Genomic DNA, 19,776 nt, shown 5'->3' with positions numbered 1-19,776 from the left:
CACTGTTTTGCATAACCAATAATAAAACATACCTCCCTGCAATTCCTTGAGAAGACGACCCAAGGTTTAAATACTCGGTTATCAATTTTAAAGGGGTTTGTTACTTGTGACAACCAAAACATTTGCACGAAGGGATTTCTGTTGTTTTAGAATCTATATCTACAACGCGACTATTTTTATAAAATTCTTAGACCACGCAAAAATCCTAACGTCACTCTGTCACTTTGGACGTTGAACGCCCAGCAAGGATGTCCTTGCTGGCATTCAACGCCAGCTTCCCTGGGTATGTGGGCGTTGAACGCCTAGTGAGAGGTTCCTCACCGGCGTTTCGCGCCAAAATGGCTGCATGGTTGGGCGTTGAACGCCCAGTGAGGTGTTTCTCACTGCGTTTAGCGCCAAAAAGCCTGCCTGGTTGGGTGTTGAACGCCCAGTGAGGGGTTCCTCACTAGCGTTCAGCGCCAAGATGACTGCCTGTTTGGACGTTGAATGCCCAGCCAGTGCTCCCTGACTGGCGTTCAACGCCAGCTCTGCTTCCAGGATGGGCGTTGAATGCCCAGTGAGGGGTTTCTCACTGGCGTTTAGCGCCAGGCTTGCTGCCAGATTGGGCGATGAACGCCCAGTGATATGTCCTTCACTAGCGTTCAATGCCACCCCATCCTCCTCAGATTCGACCTCCACCTCCATGGTTATGGCCTTGCACTCTTCTCTTGGGTTCACCTCAGTGTTACTTGGAAGAGTGTCAGGAGGAGTCTCATGGATCTCCTTGCTTAGTTGACCAACCTGTACCTCCAAATTTCTAATGGAGGACCTTGTTTCATTTATAAAACTATGAGTGGTTTTGAAGAGGCTGGAAACCAAAGTAACTAAGTCAGAAAAGTTCTGCTCAGAGGTTTCCATGTTCCCTTGAGAAGATGGGAATGGTGGTCTGTTATTGAACCTATTCTAGTTTCTTCCACCTTGATTGTTATTGAAACCTTGCTGAGGTTTCTGTTGATCCTTCCATGAGAGGTTAGGATGATTCCTCTCTGAAGGATTGTAGGTGTTTTCATAGAGTTCTTCCATGTAGTTTACCTCCTTCATGGTGGGTTGATCAGGATCATAAGCTTCTTCTCCAGAAGGAGCTTTCTGAGCACTACCAGCTGCAGTTTGTAATCCAGTCAACTGCTGGGAGATCATATTGACCTGCTGGATCAAGATCTTATTCTGAGCCAATATGGCATTCAGAGTATCAACTTCAAGAACTCCTTTCTTCTGAGAGGCTCCATGATTTACAGGATTTCTTTCAGAAGTGTACATGAACTGGTTGTTAGCAACCATCTCAATGAGTTCTCTTACTTCTACAGGTGTTTTCTTCAAGTGGAGTGATCCACCTACAGAGCTGTCCAATAAAATTTTGGATAATTCAAACAGGCCATCATAGACCACGCCTATGATGGACCATTCTGAGAGCATATCAAGAGGACATCTCCTGATCAATTGCTTGTATCTTTCCCAAGCTTCATAGAGGGATTCACCTTCTCTTTGTCTAAAGGTTTAAAATTCTACTCTAGTCTTGCTCATTCTTTGAGGGGAAAGAATTTAGCTAGAAAAGCATTAACCAGCTTTTCCCAAGAGTCAAGACTCTCTCTAGGCTGGGTATCCAACCAGAACTTAGCTCTGTCTCTTACAGCAAAGGGAAAGAGCATAAGCTTATAGACTTCAGAATCTACTCCATTAGTCTTTACAGTATCACAGATCTGTAAAAATTCTGCCAAGAACTGATGTGGATCTTCCATTGGAAGTCTATGGAATTTGCAGTTCTGCTACAGAAGAGAGACAAACTAGGGCTTAAGCTCAAAATTGTTAGCTCCAATGGCAGGTACAGAGATACTTCTGCCATGAAAGTCAAAGGTAGGCATGGTGAAGTCACCAAGGACCTTTCTTGGCTCCTCTTGAGGTTCGGCCATGTCCTCTGCTTCTTGTTCAAAACTTTCTGAAAGGTCTCTTCTGGAGTATTGTGCTTTAGCTTGTTGTAAACGCCTCCTTAGAGTCTTCTCAGGTTCAAGATTAGGAGTCAAGAGGGGTACTTTATCCCTATTCCTAGTCATAAATAAGAAGAAAAGAAAAAAGGAAAAGAAGAAAGCTCTTTGTGCCAATTGGCAAGAAGCTCCTCCTTAAAGTGAGATGTGAAGAAGAAGAAGATAGAAATAAAAGTGAAGATGGAAGATGAGAGAGGGATAGAAGTCGAATGATATGAGTGGAGATGAGAAGTATAAATAGAAAAAGTAAATAAGAATTAAAATATTTTTGTTTTTATTTTATTTATTAATTGTTTTAAAAAATTATGGTTAATAATTTAAAAAGGATTGAAAATTAGTTAGTGTATTTTCGAAAATAGAAGAGAGAAGAGAAGAAGAAGTTTTCGAAAATTAAGAAGAGAAGAGTTAGTTAGGAAGTTTTGAAAAAGAAAAGAGAGAAAATAGTTAATTAATTAAGAAAAGATTTTAATTTAAAATAACATAGAAGATAAGATAAGAAAAGATTTGAAATTGAAATTTCAAATTAGAAAAAGATAAGATAAGAAATTAAAAATATTAAAAAAGATTTTAAAAAGATAAGATTTTGAAATTTGATTTTGAAAAAGATTTAATTTTAAAATTTGAAATTTGAAAAAGATAGGATAAGATTTTTAAATTTTGAAAAAGATACGATAAGTTTTTGAAAAAGATATGATTTTTATTTTTGACAAGATTTGATTTTTGAAAACTTGACAACTAAGATATGATAAGATAAAATTTTGAAATTAAAATCTGAATTTTTATTAATGATTTTCGAAAATTATGGTTAAGATTAAGTTAGAAAAGATATTATTTTTTATTTTTGAAATTAATGATGAAGGAGAAAAACACACAAAAGACACAACTTAAAATTTTTAGATGTAGCGCCTCTAATTTTTGAAAATTTGGAGGGAAAACACAAAGAGACACCAAACTTAAAAAATTTTAAGATCAAAACACAAAAAAGACTCAAGAACACTTTGAAGACTAACAACAACACAAAGAACAAGATTCAAAGAACACAAGAACATAAAAAGAACACCAAACTTAAAATTTTTAGAAAACCAAAACACAATTTTCGAAAATCAAAAGAAAAATAACAAGAAGACACCAAACTTAAAAACTTGACACAAGATTTAAACAAAGCAACTATTTTTGAAAAAAAATTTGAAAGAAAGTCCCAAAGAAAACGAAAAATAACCAAGAACATAAACAAAAAGACTTGAATAGAAAGATTAAGATTAATGCCAAAAGAAAAATATTTTTGAAAGATTTTTTGAAAAGTAAATAAAAAGACTCAAACCAAGAAACTATTTTTGAAAGTTTTTTGAAAGAAAGACTTAAATTTTTCAAAAAACTCAACAAGAACAAGAACACAAGACTCAAACAAAGAACAAAGATTAAACAAAGAAACTAAAAATATTTTTTGAAAAAGTTTTGAAATTTTCAAAAATTGAAGAGGAAGAAAATAAAAATAAAAAACAATAAAATAAAATAAAATAAATTACCTGATCTATAGAGCAAGACAATCCTTAAGTTTGTCCAAACTCAACAATCTCCAGCAACAACGCCAAAAACTTGGTGTACGCAAACCCCACACTTTCGTACAAATGTACCAGCAAGTGCACTGGGTCATCAAAGTAATACCTAAGCGAGTCAGGGTCGATCCCACGAGGATTGCGGTTTGAAGCAAGCTATGATTATCTTGCAAGTCTTAGTCAGGCAGATTAGAAGGTTGTTGATTTTATGTCATATATGGAGTTTGTATTAGGATTAAAAGCAGTAATAGGAATAAAGCAAAAAGGGTAGAAAATACTAATAGGAATAGGGTTAAGGATTAGAGTAGCTTTGTCTTTCTGAATTAACTCTGGTACTACTGTCTTCTTTGCTTGGGAGTGATTTCTTCAATGGCAGGCTGTATATGATTGACACTAGTTTGAGTAGCTGCCAATATTCCTCCATATCTGAACCCCAGGTTTAGTGCAAATCCATTTTGATTGAGGGTGAAGCTCCTACAGTCCATTCTCCTTAATGATCCTACTCAAAACGCCACAGACAAGGTCGGATCTTCTAGATCAGAGAATGCTGCACCTTGGGTTCTAGCCTCTACCACAGATACCCTAATCTCCCCGTAAATCAGCTGAACTGATGTCTCGAGAAGTCCCCAACGAAGTCATGGATTAGCCGTCTGAGAGACGTATATTCAACCTAGTGGTTCATCATTGTTCGATGAAAGACAACACTCTGAACCATGTAGACGCAGGTATTTGTCAGGCACGTTCGTCTTAATGTGATGAACAGAGCTGGTTGTTACTGATCATCCTATTCACCACATTCAATTACGAATATACATCTTAGAATTAATCAAACACGGATCGAAGAGAAACAATAATACTTTTATTAATTCATAGGACTCAGCAGGGCTCCTCCCCTCACCCTAGGAAGTTTAGAAACTCATACTGATGTAAAATACAAAGTAAAACTCAAAATAATCGTTGTTCTCTCATATGTTGTTTTAACAATTATGTAAAATACACTTTAAATACTAAACAGACGACTAGTAAGGGTAAAACAGTCTATTTAGTGCTAAAATTCACTTATGGGGCCCACTTGGTGAGTGTTTGGCCTGAGCTTTGATGAGATCTACGTGCTACGAGGCTCCTAGGGCATTGAACTCTGGCTAGGGGGTCCTCATTGGGCGTTTGGATGCTGATCTCTGCTCTTTGGGCGTTGGACGCCTGGAAAGGGGCAGGAAGCTGGCGTTGCACGCCAGTTTTGGGCCTTCTAATCTGAAGCAAAGTATAAACTATTATACATTTCTGGAAAGCTCTGGAAGTCAGCTTTTCATAGGCATTGAGAGCGTTCTATTTGGACGTCTATAACTCCAGAAAAGCTCTTCCGAGTGTAGGCAGGTCAGATCCGGACAGCATCTGCAGTGCTTTCTCTGTCTCTAAATCAGACTTTTGCTCTAGCTCCTCAATTTCAGCCAAAAAATACCTAAAATTGTACAAAAATACAAAAACTCATAGTAGAATCCAAAAATATGAATTTAACACTAAAACCTATAAAAACTCAATAAAAACTAAATAAAATCTATTAAAAACTATATAAAAATGATGCCAAAAAGCGTATAAAATATTCGCTCATCGATTCTCCAAAATAAGAAAGCATGGGATGAGGTTAAATCCTTCAAAATGCACCTTTACAAGGGAAGTTGGAAAGTTTTTAGGCTTCAAGCTCACTCAAAGAGACATTGAGGCCAACCCAGATAAGTGCACAATGATATTGGAGATGAAAAGCCCAACTTGTCTCAAGAAAATTTAACAATTAAATAGGAGGTTGGCTGCATTGTCCAGGTTTCTAGCAGGATCGTATTTGAAGTCTTTACCCTTGTTCCCAATCCTTAAAAAAAGGAACTAATTTTAATGGACTTAGGAATGTGAACAAGCCGTCCAAAACTTTAAAACATTCCTAAGCCAACCCCCCAATCCTCACCCGACCTGCTCCAGGAGAAGAGCTCGTCCTCTACCTAGCAGTAGCAAGTCGTGCTATGGCCTCAGTTCTGGTCCGAGAAGATGAACACAGACAACAACCATCTACTTTAGAAGCAAAGCCTTACAGGGAGAAGAACTAAACTATCAAAAGATAGAAAAGTTCGCATATGCACTTATCATCACTTCCAGAAGGCTCCGACCTTACTTTCAAGCTCACATTATTAAGGTTCAAACTAATCAACCCATGAAGCATATTTTACAGAAGACGGACACTGCAGGAAGGGTGTTACAATGGACAGTAGAACTATCTGAGTTTGACTTAATATATGAAACTCGGACAGCTATCAAATCCCAATATTTAGTCGACTTTGTGACAGAATGCACTGAAACCCGGAGAAACCCGTCAATTTGGAATATGTATGCAGATGGATCGTCTAACAAAGGCAGAAGTAGGGCAGGAGTTATCCTAGAAAATGAATAAAGAACTCGGATTAAACTATCACTAAAGTTTGACTTTTTCACTTCTAATAATCAACCAGAATATGAAGTCTTGCTTGCTGGCTTAAAGCTGGCTAAAAAAATAGGGGTAGAAAGATTGGTAGTATTTAGTTACTCTCAAATGATCACCTCCTAAGTTAACGGCACTTATCAAGCTAAGGATCCTAGCACAAAGAAGTACCTGGAAGAAGTACGAGAATAATTAGCACATTTCTCAGAAAGGGAGGTCCGACATATAGCACGGGAATATAATGCCCAAGCAAATGCCCTCTCTAAGTTAGCCAGCACCAAGCCAGGGGCAACAATAGTAGCCTGATCTAGGAAACTCTCTATGCACCATCAGTATCGAATGGAGAAGACAAGTCAGAGACAATGGCCATATCCAACCAAAGCCTAGGGTGGATGACTCCTATAATCGAATACCTTAAAGAAGTCAGAAATTTCTCTATAAGAACATTATCACCCAATTTGGAGTTCCACGCTCCATCACCACTGACAATGGAACTCAGCTCACCGACTCAACTTTTAGGAACTTGGTTACCAGCCTCAAGATCAAACACTAATTCACATTGGTAGAACACCCTCAGGCCAACGGACAAGGTAAAGCTACAAACAAAGTCATATTAACTGGGTTAAAATGCCAACTACAAGAGGCAAAGGGAGCATGAGCAGAAGAGCTTCCTCAAATTTTGTGGATATATCGGACAAGTCCCCACTTAACAATATGGGAATCACTCTTTCGACTTGCTTATGGTGTAGAGGTCATGATTCTTATAGAGATTACTGAGGAATCTCCAAGAGTTAGATTTTATGATGATGTGATCAATGTCCTAGCACACAAGGAAGAGCTCGACCTCCTACCAAAAGTCTGAGAAAAATCTCGGATAAAAGAAGAAGCATTGAAACAAAGGATGGCCTTAATATGGGAATCACTCTTTCGACTTGCTTATGGTGTAGAGGTCATGATTCTTATAGAGATTACTGAGGAATCTCCAAGAGTTAGATTTTATGATGATGTGATCAATGTCCTAGCACACAAGGAAGAGCTCGACCTCCTACCAAAAGTCTGAGAAAAATCTCGGATAAAAGAAGAAGCATTGAAACAAAGGATGGCCTTATGAACAACCAGAAAGTTATCAGAAGAAGTTTCACCACGAATGACCTCATATTATTCCGAAGTGACATCAAGGTTCAAAAGTCGGGTGAGAGAAAACTGGCTGCAAACTGGAAGGGATCTTACAAGGCCATCGAAGTCTTAGGAAAAGGTTGCTATAAGGTGTCTGACTTGAAAGGGAATGAGTTCCTTAGGGCGTGGCATGCATGTAACTTAAAAAGGTATTGTAGCTAGAGAAGCATGCCATGCTCTTTGGAGTACTATTTTTCCTAACTTCATGATTTTTTTTTTTTTTGAAAAGGAATTTTCTGAAGGAGATTTTAACGAGGCATCATAGCAAGGGCTAAGGATTATAAAAAAAATCCTTAGTATCAAACAGATTTATGTAAACCTTTTCTCTCTTAATAATAAAATATTTTTCTACCAGATTTTCCATTTCAAATGCATTAATTTAAGCTAGAAAAACTCTAAAAATCATTGCCCGACCTACATGATTGGCGAGATGAAGCAACGAGGTACAAATTAGTGTAAGAAATTATGTAAGCAGTTCGTGGACCGACCTCAAAACAAGTTGGACTAAAAACAAAATGTAAAAGTAACTTGGTAAAAGTCCGATTACTCGAAGTCAGAACTCTAACATCTAAGGGAAAATAATATTTACGGAAGGTCCAGAAAGGATCGACCTACTTCACCGATGTCTTTTCTAAGTAATGAGAATGGCAAGTATGGGATATCCTTAGTGAAGTGGGAAATAGTGCAAGCTCCAAAAAGGTTAGGAGGGTTGGGAGTGGGAGATGCAGTGCTTCCAAATATTGCCCTCTTATTTAGGTGGTAGTGATGGTTCTCAAAGAAAGATTGTTCATTATAAAAAAAGATTGTGTGTTCTTGCTATAATTTAAATCATAATATGTTGTTTTCTTATCAGTCTATACCTACAAGAGAGGGTCTACGCAAGGATATATGTCAATTACAAATAAAGGAACAGGAGGTGAAAGATAAGATTATCAGAGGACTGTCTTTGGAGGTAGGGAATGGCAGAAGTATCCTGTTTTCGGAGGACAACTGGTTACTAGGTAGTATGTTGAAAAATATTTTTTCAAGATTTTTCTCAGTCTCAAACCAAAATGGATATATTATAGGAGATTGTGGATTGTTGTATGGGTTAGAGTGGATATGAAATTTTTAGTAGAGGAGGGAACTATTCTAATGGGAATTGGAACTAGTTAACTAACTTCATAGAGTTCTACAGTCAGTCAAATTAACGACTAAGAGAGAGGATCAACTTGTATGAAAATTTGATAAATCAGGCATTTATTCTACAACTCATTTGTACAGGTTTTGTAGGTGAAAACTCTCCTAGATGATATTACAAGCTATAGCTTTACTAATTCTATTTTGAGGTCTAGTACCACCACAAATTGAGTTATTCACTTAGTTTGTATTAGTAGGTAGAGTTAATACTAAGGAGAGATTATGTAGATTAGACGTTATTAATCAGAATGATAATATGTATATTATGTAAAAATAATGTTGAGAATATTCATCACTTGTTTGTTGGTTATGAGTTTACTTAGCAAGTGTGATGTGCATGGTTGCTTGCCTATGCTAGATTATGGGCTATTCCAGGGAGAATTAAACAACATTTTGAGAGTTGGACATCAGTGCCTCTAAAAATAGAAGAACATAAAAGGTGGTTAATTAGATTTTTTCCTATTATCTGGAATACATGGATGGAAAGAAATAACAAAATATTCAGGAGTCAAGAAGCAGGAGTAGCGAATGTTATTAATAAGTCGCTTATGAGTTACAAAAAGTGAACTAGTGTTCATCTCAATAGTTGTTGATGGCAATGTCAAAGATGACTATGGATTGAGTTCTTAGTTTTTGGATATTTAACACTTTTACTTTTGTTGTTCCACTTTATTGTGTTGAGTTCTTTTACTCAAAAATAAAACAATAGAAATGAAAAAATAGAGTAGAGTTATCATGGTTACTTACTATAAGTTGTATAGAAACGAAGAGGAAGGCGAGAGAATCACTAGTTGCAAACGAGTTGAGCTCTAATTTATGGAAAAAAAATGAATTTAAAAGTGGAACTGAATAGTATTTTTTCTCTCTTCACTCAATCTCGTTCTCTAATGTATAAAAAAGGTTCTTTTTAACGAAAGAGAGAAAGAGGCACGAGCCTCTCTAAATGCATGAAAGAGCAATTTTGTCTTTTCATCTATTGACCTTATCTAGGGTAAAAAAATTTTAAGATATCTGTTTCGTTTTGTATTTAAAATATTTTTTTGAGAAAGTATAGGGAGCCAATGACCTAAGCGTACAATGTGTACAATGGAGGTTTAGGAAGTATTAGAGATATGACCATTAGTGTTACATTGTCCTGTCAAATTACGTTTTTGGAATGAGTGGGTTCATGACATGGTATTAGAATTCTAGATTTGAAAGGTCAAGGGTTCGATCCTTGATGTTTATTATCCCTGGTATCCGAATGGTTATTCTAGATAGTATGGGTGATGTTCATTTTATTCATGGACCAAAGATGTAGCCCATTGTACACATTGTACGCTTAGGCCATTGGCTCCTTAGCACTACCCTATTTTTTTTATCATTTTTACGTCTTTATTTTTTTCGTTGGCCATACTTGGCTGACATAGACGTATACAATTAATCATGACACCGATACTCATGTTCTCGAGAACAATTACAATTATATTCTCACGCTTGGAAAATTCTACCATATTCAAATCATAACCACAAATTCCTTAATTCATAACTTTAAAAGTTTCAGCCCATTAAACCAACCCTTAAATCAAGGAATTGTTGTAAATATTTTGAGTTTTACAGCGGTCGACAAATAGTAGAGGAGGGTGGAAGACGAAGGGTTGTGACTGAGGAGTGAAGAGGTCTAAGTAGTAGAGTGGAGACTAAGGCTCCGTTTGGTTAGTGGGTGGGAATACATAAGACATAGACATAAAGACATAAAATGACATAGACACAATAGGACATAAAAATCTTAAACTTGTTTGGTATTTAAGTACAGGACCCTGCATTCAAATTACAATTTTAATAAAATGACACTAATAACCCTATCATCATTATCACATCTCTATCTCTATCACCATCACCATTGTTATGTTAACTCAGATTATCACCATTAATAACTTTTAATGCAATTACAAATTCAATTCAACAAATCAACAAACTAACACAAAATCACTCTAACAACAAGATTAATCAAAATTTAAATAAAAAATAAATAAAAAGAACAGAGAACTCTCCCCCCAATTATCTTCTTCTCATCTCGCATGCAAAAAGCACGATCTAATTACAGTCACAAACAGAAAATTGAAATTGAAATTAAAAACAGACAATTATTCTCATCACAAAAAAAAACCCTCAAAGAACTGGAAAGAAAAGAACAGCAAAATAGATGACCATATGGTGGAAGAGAGGCAACGGCGTGAAAGAGAGACGGAGGCAAATCTGGAAAGAGAGGTGCGAGTTTGATTTGGAAATGCCTCAATATCAAACATGGGAGGAAGCCTCGACAACGACACTGAGGCAGAGAACGGAGAAGACAACCATGGCGGAGGCGGCGTGACAAAGGAACGCGACAGTGGTTGCGACAACGTATGAAGGAAGAGATGACAGTAGTGGCGACGATGATGGCGGCGAAGAAGTGGAATGGAGAGAGACTGTGGTTGAATGAAGAAAGAGTAGGAGAAGAAGATGAGAGTATATGATAGAAGGAGGTGAATCAAAAAAAGAGAAAGGAGAAGATGAGAGGATAAGGGAAAAAGGATAAAATTGGAATTAAAGAAAAAAAGAAGGGATAAGATTAGAAAAGTTTGTGTCTTATAATTTGTGTCTTAGTATCTTAGATTAAAGGAGAGACACTAAAGACATGTATTTTATGTGTTTCTGTGTGTCACCGTGTCCATCGAAAATTTATGTCTAATGAACCAAACGGTGGATATGTACTACCATGTCCATCTCTTGATGGACATGTATGACAAAACAAACACTACCTAAGGGTGAGGACGTGAGGTTTGCGACGCTGGTTGAAGGTAAATGTGTGTTCTATATAGTGTATAGGAGAACAGTAGAGTTAGGGTAATTTAGAGTTTTAGTGGTATACCAATTCGGTTTGATTTAGTTTAGATTTTTCAGCCAAAACCAAAACTGAACCGATGAAAAAATTACAAGAACACAATCTTTTGATTATTTTCGATTTTTTTGTTGGATTCATCAATTTTTGTTAGATTACCTTAATTTTAAACTGAATATTTTGATAAGGTACAAATCAATCCAATCCAAATATCAATAGTTTGAATCATAATCAATTTAAAAATAAATAAATCAATACAGTACAAATTAAAATCTTTCGAATAAAATTGGATTAGTTTTAAAAATAAAATTTAAATTAATAAATCCAAATAGTAACAAATTATATCAATTTACCTTAATAGATCAACTCAACATACTGCAAACACGGCTTTATTTTGTTAGCATTGACAACAAGATATGTATATTAATATCAAAACGAGATGTGATAAATAAAAAAAAAAAAAGATAAATATTTACAACAAAAATATTATTTACATTCTAAAATCAACTACCAAAATCAATTATCATATATTTGTATATAAATACATGTATTGTTTAACTCATTTTTAATATATATTTTATATTTCAACATATATTTTATACTAGTATTCAAATTTGATAATTGATATTGATGTACATTCAAAATAATCATTTTTAGAAGGACATATATCAATAAATCAATTTATAAAAAGAAAAATCCTAATAAGGTAAGTATATGAAATCCAAAGCCAAAAACTCCCAATAACCAATATTACCTCTTCTAAGAATAATATTCAAAATTCTTCTGCTAGTTTGCTCCAGCAATGTCAGCTATAAAATATCAGCTATAAAATAGATTAATACAATCAATTTATGAATATGACCCCCAAGGGGAAAAAAAAGTAGAAAACCTACAAAAAAAAATGTGTGCATCCGCCAATGAGAAAAGTCGAACTCAACTTCTGCCATAAGTAAGCTTGTAAGTTTCAGGTCATCAAGAACACCATAATCTTCTACTACTTTCTTTCATCTTTCTCCTCCTCTCTTTTGTACGTTGATGGTCTGTACAAACAAATCAAGATACTAATGTTTACGTTACATACCCCAATAGGAAGCATAAGATGCACAAGGTATAATGGCCAAATGAGGAAACAAACGCTACCATCAGAAGTAAGATCCCATTAGGTAACGTCTTCGAACAAAACTATAGAGATATCGGGAAAGACAAAACTTGCTTGGACGAGAAAATAGATGGCAAAATGTATCTATCCTAGAAAAAAAAAAAAAAAATTCTCCAATCTTTTGTCTAATAGAAAACTTAAAAACAATTTTTCTATCTTGTCAATGTCTCCACTCACCATTGTATTGGTGCTTTCTACCTTTCCTATCCTCAGATACTTATCAAATATGGTATCGAGGAAGGCAAGTGTCTACGTAGAAAATGAATATATATTAAAGTGATCCTACATACTACAAGTAATAATTAGGTCAGACATCCAAGTAATTAGTGCTTGGTTAGTAATGGTTATTAAATTTGCTTGTAGGCAAATGTCGTGTGCATCTTTCATTGCTATCAAGATTCAATGAACAACTGCATAACTTTCTATTTATCCATTACTAACTAGTAAGATAACCTATGATGCACACACGGACACGGGACACGATACGACATGAAACAGAACACGCCGACACACGAATTTTATAAATTCATATAAGACACGGGGATACGCATACATATAAAATATAAAGTATTTTTTAGATAAGTTGTAATGATATTTTGATATTTTATTGATATTAAAATATAAATTTTTTTAATTATTTTTAATGTCTTATTTTAATTATATCAAGTATTTAAAATATTTTTTGTTTTTAATAAATAATGATATATGCTATATCTATATTTATTTCAATAATATGTGTTAAGAATAAGACTGGACACACTGATACGTGATGGTATTTAGGTATGTCCAAGCATGTCCGGTGAAAAAATTTTTATTTTTTATTAAGATGCAGGTTGGACACAGCAGACACGCATGTCGGACGAGTGTCGGTGAGTGTCGTGTCCGAAATGTGTCCGACAGATGGACACGGCAACTCAGCGAAGTGTCCATGCTTCATAGAAGATAACTATACTGATTAATTATTGTACATCATTTAGAGTCATCCTCTATATCCACTGGAGACACAGCACTAGCATTCAGCACCAAACTTTCAATGTTAATATCAACATACATCAACTTTGTTAACTACAAATTCGCCTTTCAAAATCTGTTTGGTAGATAAATTACCATAGTTTCACTATATTTGGTAAGTTCTCAGAAATACAAATGTTTGGAACGTACCTCCTCAAATATGCTTGTATATCAGTACCGATGTCTGTAATTAGCTCTTCAATAGTTGTAGTACCCTCCTTATAACATTTCAATAGTTTACAAGCATCCAAAAAAGATGCAGATTTATCCGTATCTGCAACAAGCAATAAATCTTTTAACTCTTCCTTAAGATGTTCCATCAAAACAACAGCTGCATCGAGAACCAATGATAGTCAGAAAATTAATATAACCAAACAGTTTGAGTAGCTAGTACACATATTTACCGAAGTACTAGCAAAACTGGAATGATATTCAGGAACTTGTTATTAAGGACTTGTACTTAGTTACAAGTAATACCGCAAAAACCAATTTGTTGCTATTCTAAATAACTTGACCAAATCAAGAAGACTTATGATTTATTAATTCTCACCATTAAGCTATTCAACTTATAAATATGGAGAAGTCGGGATAGAGGTTATAGTCCTTCAATTATTTCAAGAGATGCATGCAAAAGTCTTGTTAAATGATTAACTTAATCAATTCCTATTACACACAGACATACTTAGAAAAATCTGAGCCAGACCCTTAAAGGAGGCTACACAAAGTCCTACTCTACAGATATGTTTTTTTCTCTTTCTATATTTCTTTTTTTGTTTTCCAAAAGAAAAACATAGTAATAATGCAAAATATAATAAAAATACTTGAATCCTGCCTCAACTTAAGTAAAAAATATGTATTATATAAAAAGATGGAACAAGAAAAAGAAGATATATAAATCAACTCAATAGAAGCATAGGAAAACTGAATGCATAATCAAGGAACAGTGCACATATAAGAATACAGAAAAGCATGATCTTGAGTAACAAAGTCATACCAATGGCTCGAATAATCTTAAGGTTGAATTTCTTAGCCAGGTCAGCATAGCCTATCGTTTTTGCACGCTGAAAGATCAGCAACTTCAAGCTAATTAACATATCCTGCAAAAATGCCAAACTTTGAATATCATTATAAAGAACTTCCATAACAAGTCTTAACCTGGAACCAGAAGTGGCAGGGCACACTCTAGTTATCAGACACGATGAGTCAACGACAAAACCAATCAAATCTCATGGACTGGATTTGCATACAAAATCCAGTCAAAATGGCAGGCTCTCTATGAAAAACATTTCAACTCACTATTATCCAACTCGATACAAGTCCATTTTTTACTTTCTCTTAAGAATACCTCATCTTAGTCACATGTACTTTCTTCCATATTTTTTAATAATTTATAATTATTTCTACCAAAAAAAAAAGAGGATATTTTGATAGCCAATATAAAACTTTGTCGAATCACAATGAGTTACCAAAATAAGATATGCCGACAGGAATTTACCGATTATGACAATTACTAAAAATATTTAAAATTTTTAACTTAAACACGAGAGCTCTACCTTGACACCTATTTTCTCGTGAAAAACATAACTCAACAAAAATAAACACACAATGAGAATCTAAAGTAAAAGAGAACAATGATATTATCCTTAAAGATGATGAACAAAATCCTTACAATCTCAAGCTCTGAAAGGGAGCAAAGCCAGATCAAACATTCAACCTCCAACCTGCTATCTTTATCCCTCCTAACCATAGTTCTCAATCCTCCCATGAGGTGTTCCTTATAGTGATGATCAAATCGATAAATGAAAGGTCCCAACCCCTGCTAAAAATTATTTAAAGATAAATTTAGAACCCTTCTTTTTTATTGAAAAAAGAGAACAGGATAAGATTATAACAAGCAAAATCAACATCACAACTAATATGAAAGATCAGGTGTTCTTTATAGTGATGATCAAATCGAGAAATGAAAGATCCCAACCCCTGCTAAAAATTATATTTAAAGATAAACAATGTTAGAACCCTATTTTTTTTTTTTTGAAAAAAAAAGGATAAGATTATAACAAGTGAAACTATCAACATCACAACTAATATGCAATATTAGAAAACCATGTAAGAATAATAACAGGGTAGATTCAAATAGCAACATGTAAACCTTATTCATTTTTAAGGTCAACCATATAAATCAACTTCCATTGCATTGTATGATAACAAACAAAACATTGATCTATGTCCATGAAAATTTGATGTCATTATACATTAGATATTGCCCAACTAACACAAATGCACCCTTTTGTAAGACATGGATAGGGCCATAGGGGTGAGCATTCAACCCAAAAAAACTTATGTGCCCCCTATTATGGCCTAAGAATAATACTAACCAAAAGTAAACACAAACAATATCAAGTAGAAAATTGGCAATATAGGAGTAATTGTTGCATTGAGGTGTTAGTTTGTTAACTATAAATGTTAACATTCAATTGGGCAATACACTCTTATTAGAATTAAATGTTGGAGCATAATTAACCATGATCCATGTAAAGGAAAAGAAACTACAAAATTACAAGCTCTTCAGCAAAGATTTTTTCAAATGCTTGAAAAAAGAAATTGAATGAAAATAAAAGCATTGTCCAAAACTAGATGAGAAAGGAACAAGCATGCACAAATTTGTCCATTTCCTTCAAAAGTTTCAGGGGTACAAAACCACTTCCTTTCAGCCTCCGTGCGAACCAAAAGATCTTCTCTTTAACACTTTCAGCTGTCTGATGAAGGCTTTCAAAATTTAAACCCCACTAAGATAGTAACATGCAAAATTACATCATACTAAGACTGATCTATCACTTTTAGTTAGAAAAACAAAAAAAAAATACAAAAACAAAATTAAATTGTGTAGTGCCACCTAAAGCATGAAAGTCTCTTCACAACTCAATCAGTCTCATTTAAACAAAATAACAAGTACAACAAAATCAGAGTATTATAGTAACATAATACCAAAAGCAACAACAGAATCAGACAACAATTTCAGAAAAAGTTTATGTAAATTGCAGGGAAAAAAAAGAAACAAATCCAAAGAACTGAGGGCGAACAAAACATCAGGAAAAAAATAGAAATAAAAGATTCTGTGGGGGTGTCATGAATCAATTTAACATGAACCAACCTTCAGGAATTAAGTAATAAACACAAGAAAATGGCATGTAAAAGGTAGAAAACCATGCCTTTACAGAACCAAGGGAGAGCAGCCACTGGTAGACGCTGTGACGGCAAGCGCATACCAGAAGCAGAACAAGGCCAGAAGGGCTGAAGGGAAGCACACTGAAGGGAAGCAGAATAAGAAGCAGAAACAGAAACAAAATGCGGCAGGAGGCAGAGCAGATCCGTGGGGAGGTTTATGGTTGGCTGACACCTGTGTGTGTGTTATGCAAGGTTCTGAAAATCAAACCAAACATCAAACCATTCATGTTAACAGACTAGAGGTTAAACCAGTAATATTAAATTATAAATAAACACACAATAATAAAAACATGCTCTCTTTGTAAATTAAAAAATACATAGAAATTCAAAATCAATTAAAGCCTCATATTTTCATAGTTTTATGAAGCAACTCTCAAGTCTCAAACATAGCCATCAAAACCGAATCATAACCAAACCGGTCATATGACAGGTCATTGGGTCACTGGTTCCACCAATGGCTTACAAGTTGAATCGGCTAACCGGTCACAATTAAATAAAAATATAAAATTATAAAAATAAAATTAAAATTAGAATTTAAAATGCTTGTCTTCAGAAACACATTAATAATAATCAAGTATCAATTCTTAAATATAAATAATAATGCAAAAATAGATAATAATTAATAAACTAGTCACTAGTACAAAATATATTCTTAGCTTAAATGAACACGAGAGCAAAAGATAACGCAATCCAGAAATCAAGTCCAAGGGGTGGTATTCAGCATGTTTCTTAATCAGATAATGCGATCCAAAAATCAAGTCCAACTTAAAAACTTTTTTTTTTTAGTTGTACTTTCCCAAAACACCCAAGCATAGGTAAAGGGAAAATAAAAAGCATCAAAACAAAGTCTTGACATCAGGAAATAAATCTCAAAGTAATTACCTAAAACAAACTCATTAAACTCACGGGATTTCAAACAAAGCAATGCTTATCCCATAATAAGCAAATTTAAAAGTATCAGAACTACATATCACCTAACCTCATTTACCGCTACTGGTTTAAATTCCAAATTCTATATTTTGATATTTTCACAGAAATTCAAGTGTTGAACTCCAAGTGGCATGTTGCCTAACTTCGTTCTACAGGACTAGCTAATATATTTTCACAGAGATAATACATTTTCACAGAAATTCGTTGGCATACAAACTAAGACAACACAGGACTCCGTATTTTTCATAATTATGGTATCAACAGTAGTGTATTAATTTTATCAGAACATGGTTAAAATTCAGTGACGATTTACAGCAACATTAGTTAATTAGTTAAAGAAGGCAAGAAGCTGTGAAATAGAGAAGACAAGGACAAGGGGAAAATTGAAAAAGAGGGAACAACAGGGGAAGGCAGGGACTCACTTGGCGACGAGACCAGTGAGTAGACGGCGATGGCGAGGCCAAAAAGCAGGAAGGACGACGACGTCCGAACCAAGGGCGAGTTGCTGGCGGCTTCTGCTTCTGCTTCTGCTTGACTGAGCCGGCGTGAAGAGGCCAAGAAGGCGGCGACACACGAACCACGACGAGACGCCCGCGACAGAATAGTTGAACCAAGCTGCTGGCTGGTTCGTGTGAGTTGGCCGTTAAGGCCTGTGGGTGGTGATGGGCCGAGGAGAGAGACGAGTGTGGAGTAAAATAAGGGTTTTTTAAGATAGTACTACTGGATGCTGGTTTTTTCCCTTTTTTTTTTTTGGCCAGTGGTTTCGGTTGAACAGCTCCTAACTCGGCTAGCCTATCAGCGGAGAAGCAGCTAAGGCCCAATGAAGAGAGTGGAAACGAGCAAGCAACACTTCTTCTAACCTTACCATAAGTTGGGCCTCGGCCATTTTTCCTGGTATATAGGCAATGACAGAAAAAAAAAAAAAAAGATAGATCCTTAGAAAAGGGAAATCAAAGTTCAGAGTTACCAAAAATATTTAAGCTGAAAGTTCAGTCCATAAAAAAAGGAAACAAAAAGGAATAATAAGGAATCCGGCGGAATATTCTATCAAAAGGATTTATTATTTCCTGGTCATGTCTTGATGATAATGATATATGTCGGTCAATTTTTTTTTTCTCAAAATAGGAAATAGTCCTCTCCATCCTTTCTCCACACGACAGTACGATACAACTCCAAACTTTCAGCTCAAAATTAAAACACCAAATAAATGTCATTTTCCAGCGCTATAAACATTGGTCGGTGGAGTCATAAAGCTCTCAACATTATCCCCAAATCTTATATAATAATAATAAAAAGTGAATTATATGATAAAGATGTAAGTTTACAGATTTTTTTTTTATGGAATGAAGAGAGATTGAAAAAAATAAGACCTACACTTTGAATAATAATAAAATAATAAAAAATAACTATAAAAGAAATTTATTTTCTCTTTTTATATCACTCAATCTGTATAATAGAGTGTCTCATATTAATAATAATATAATACTCTCTACTATATTTGACTACATTATCCTTCTCTTAATTAAGCCCCTTTGATTTTGGACCAAGTAACTAAACCAGAAAACTTCCCTACCGTTGGTAATAGGAAAAAGCTAGCCACTAGAGCCACGTGGTAGCACCACCTTCATTTCTACGTGCATATTTGTCCCACCAAACATATGGATAACCTTCGTTTCACACGCAAAGGATTTCATGGATCCCACTAGAACAACACTTAGTTTAAAATAACTATTATTATTTTAACACTCGTTCTCATGAACGCCACGTGTCCATCATGATTCAACGTGCCTCAACACTGGGGTGTTTCGTGGGAACTTAATTACGTAGGGCCAGTCGGTCGTGACACTGAGCTTGATAAACTAATGCTTCTTTTTTCTTGATAATTGTTGCTTGCTACAGCTACCACTAGGGTCGGTGGCAGTTAACCTGAAAATCATTATTCTAATGCTTTTTTATTTTGTCGTTTATGTACATAACATTTATCCAAGGTAAGCTTTTCAACGTTGAATTTATTAATTGTTAAGATCGAGATTAGACTAGGGGAAGGTTCATTCGGTGTGAAAAACGCGTATACAAAGTACCTTATCCTAAAGTCTTCGAGGGAAGGAAAAATACTCACCTACTGGCTACTACATTAATATAAGAATTCAATTCACTATCACTATGCATAAATAATGAAACAGCAGAATGAAAAT

General features: G+C 35.0%; 1 protein-coding gene and 1 non-coding gene across 3 annotated transcripts; one reads left to right on the top strand and one right to left on the bottom strand.

The window, feature by feature from the left end:
• The first annotated feature begins 1,447 nt into the window (after nt 1-1,447).
• On the top strand, nt 1,448-1,554 carry LOC130953107 (small nucleolar RNA R71). The gene has a single exon (XR_009075281.1). It is a non-coding gene; the product is annotated as a small nucleolar RNA R71 (small nucleolar RNA).
• A 10,368-nt stretch (nt 1,555-11,922) lies between these two features.
• LOC130951128 (uncharacterized) lies at nt 11,923-18,242 on the bottom strand. Of its 2 annotated transcripts, none has more exons than XM_057879742.1 (6): nt 18,004-18,242; nt 16,636-16,846; nt 15,096-15,242; nt 14,421-14,523; nt 13,577-13,757; nt 11,923-12,296 (listed from the first exon to the last, which is right to left on the bottom strand). In XM_057879742.1, the coding sequence occupies exons 3-6, from the start codon at nt 15,189-15,191 to the stop codon at nt 12,251-12,253; spliced, it is 426 nt and encodes a 141-aa protein (XP_057735725.1). In that variant the 5' UTR covers nt 15,192-15,242; nt 16,636-16,846; nt 18,004-18,242; the 3' UTR covers nt 11,923-12,250. The 2 variants fall into 2 exon arrangements, with proteins under 2 accessions (XP_057735725.1, XP_057735726.1); XM_057879743.1 differs by having other exon boundaries at nt 13,577-13,700.
• Nucleotides 18,243-19,776: the final 1,534 nt, after the last annotated feature.

The sequence above is a fragment of the Arachis stenosperma genome, chromosome 9 (genome assembly GCF_014773155.1).
Source record: "Arachis stenosperma cultivar V10309 chromosome 9, arast.V10309.gnm1.PFL2, whole genome shotgun sequence".
Lineage (NCBI taxonomy): Eukaryota > Viridiplantae > Streptophyta > Magnoliopsida > Fabales > Fabaceae > Arachis > Arachis stenosperma.
Note: the sequence above shows the minus strand (reverse complement) of the source record. Positions and strands in the feature narration are given on the sequence as shown.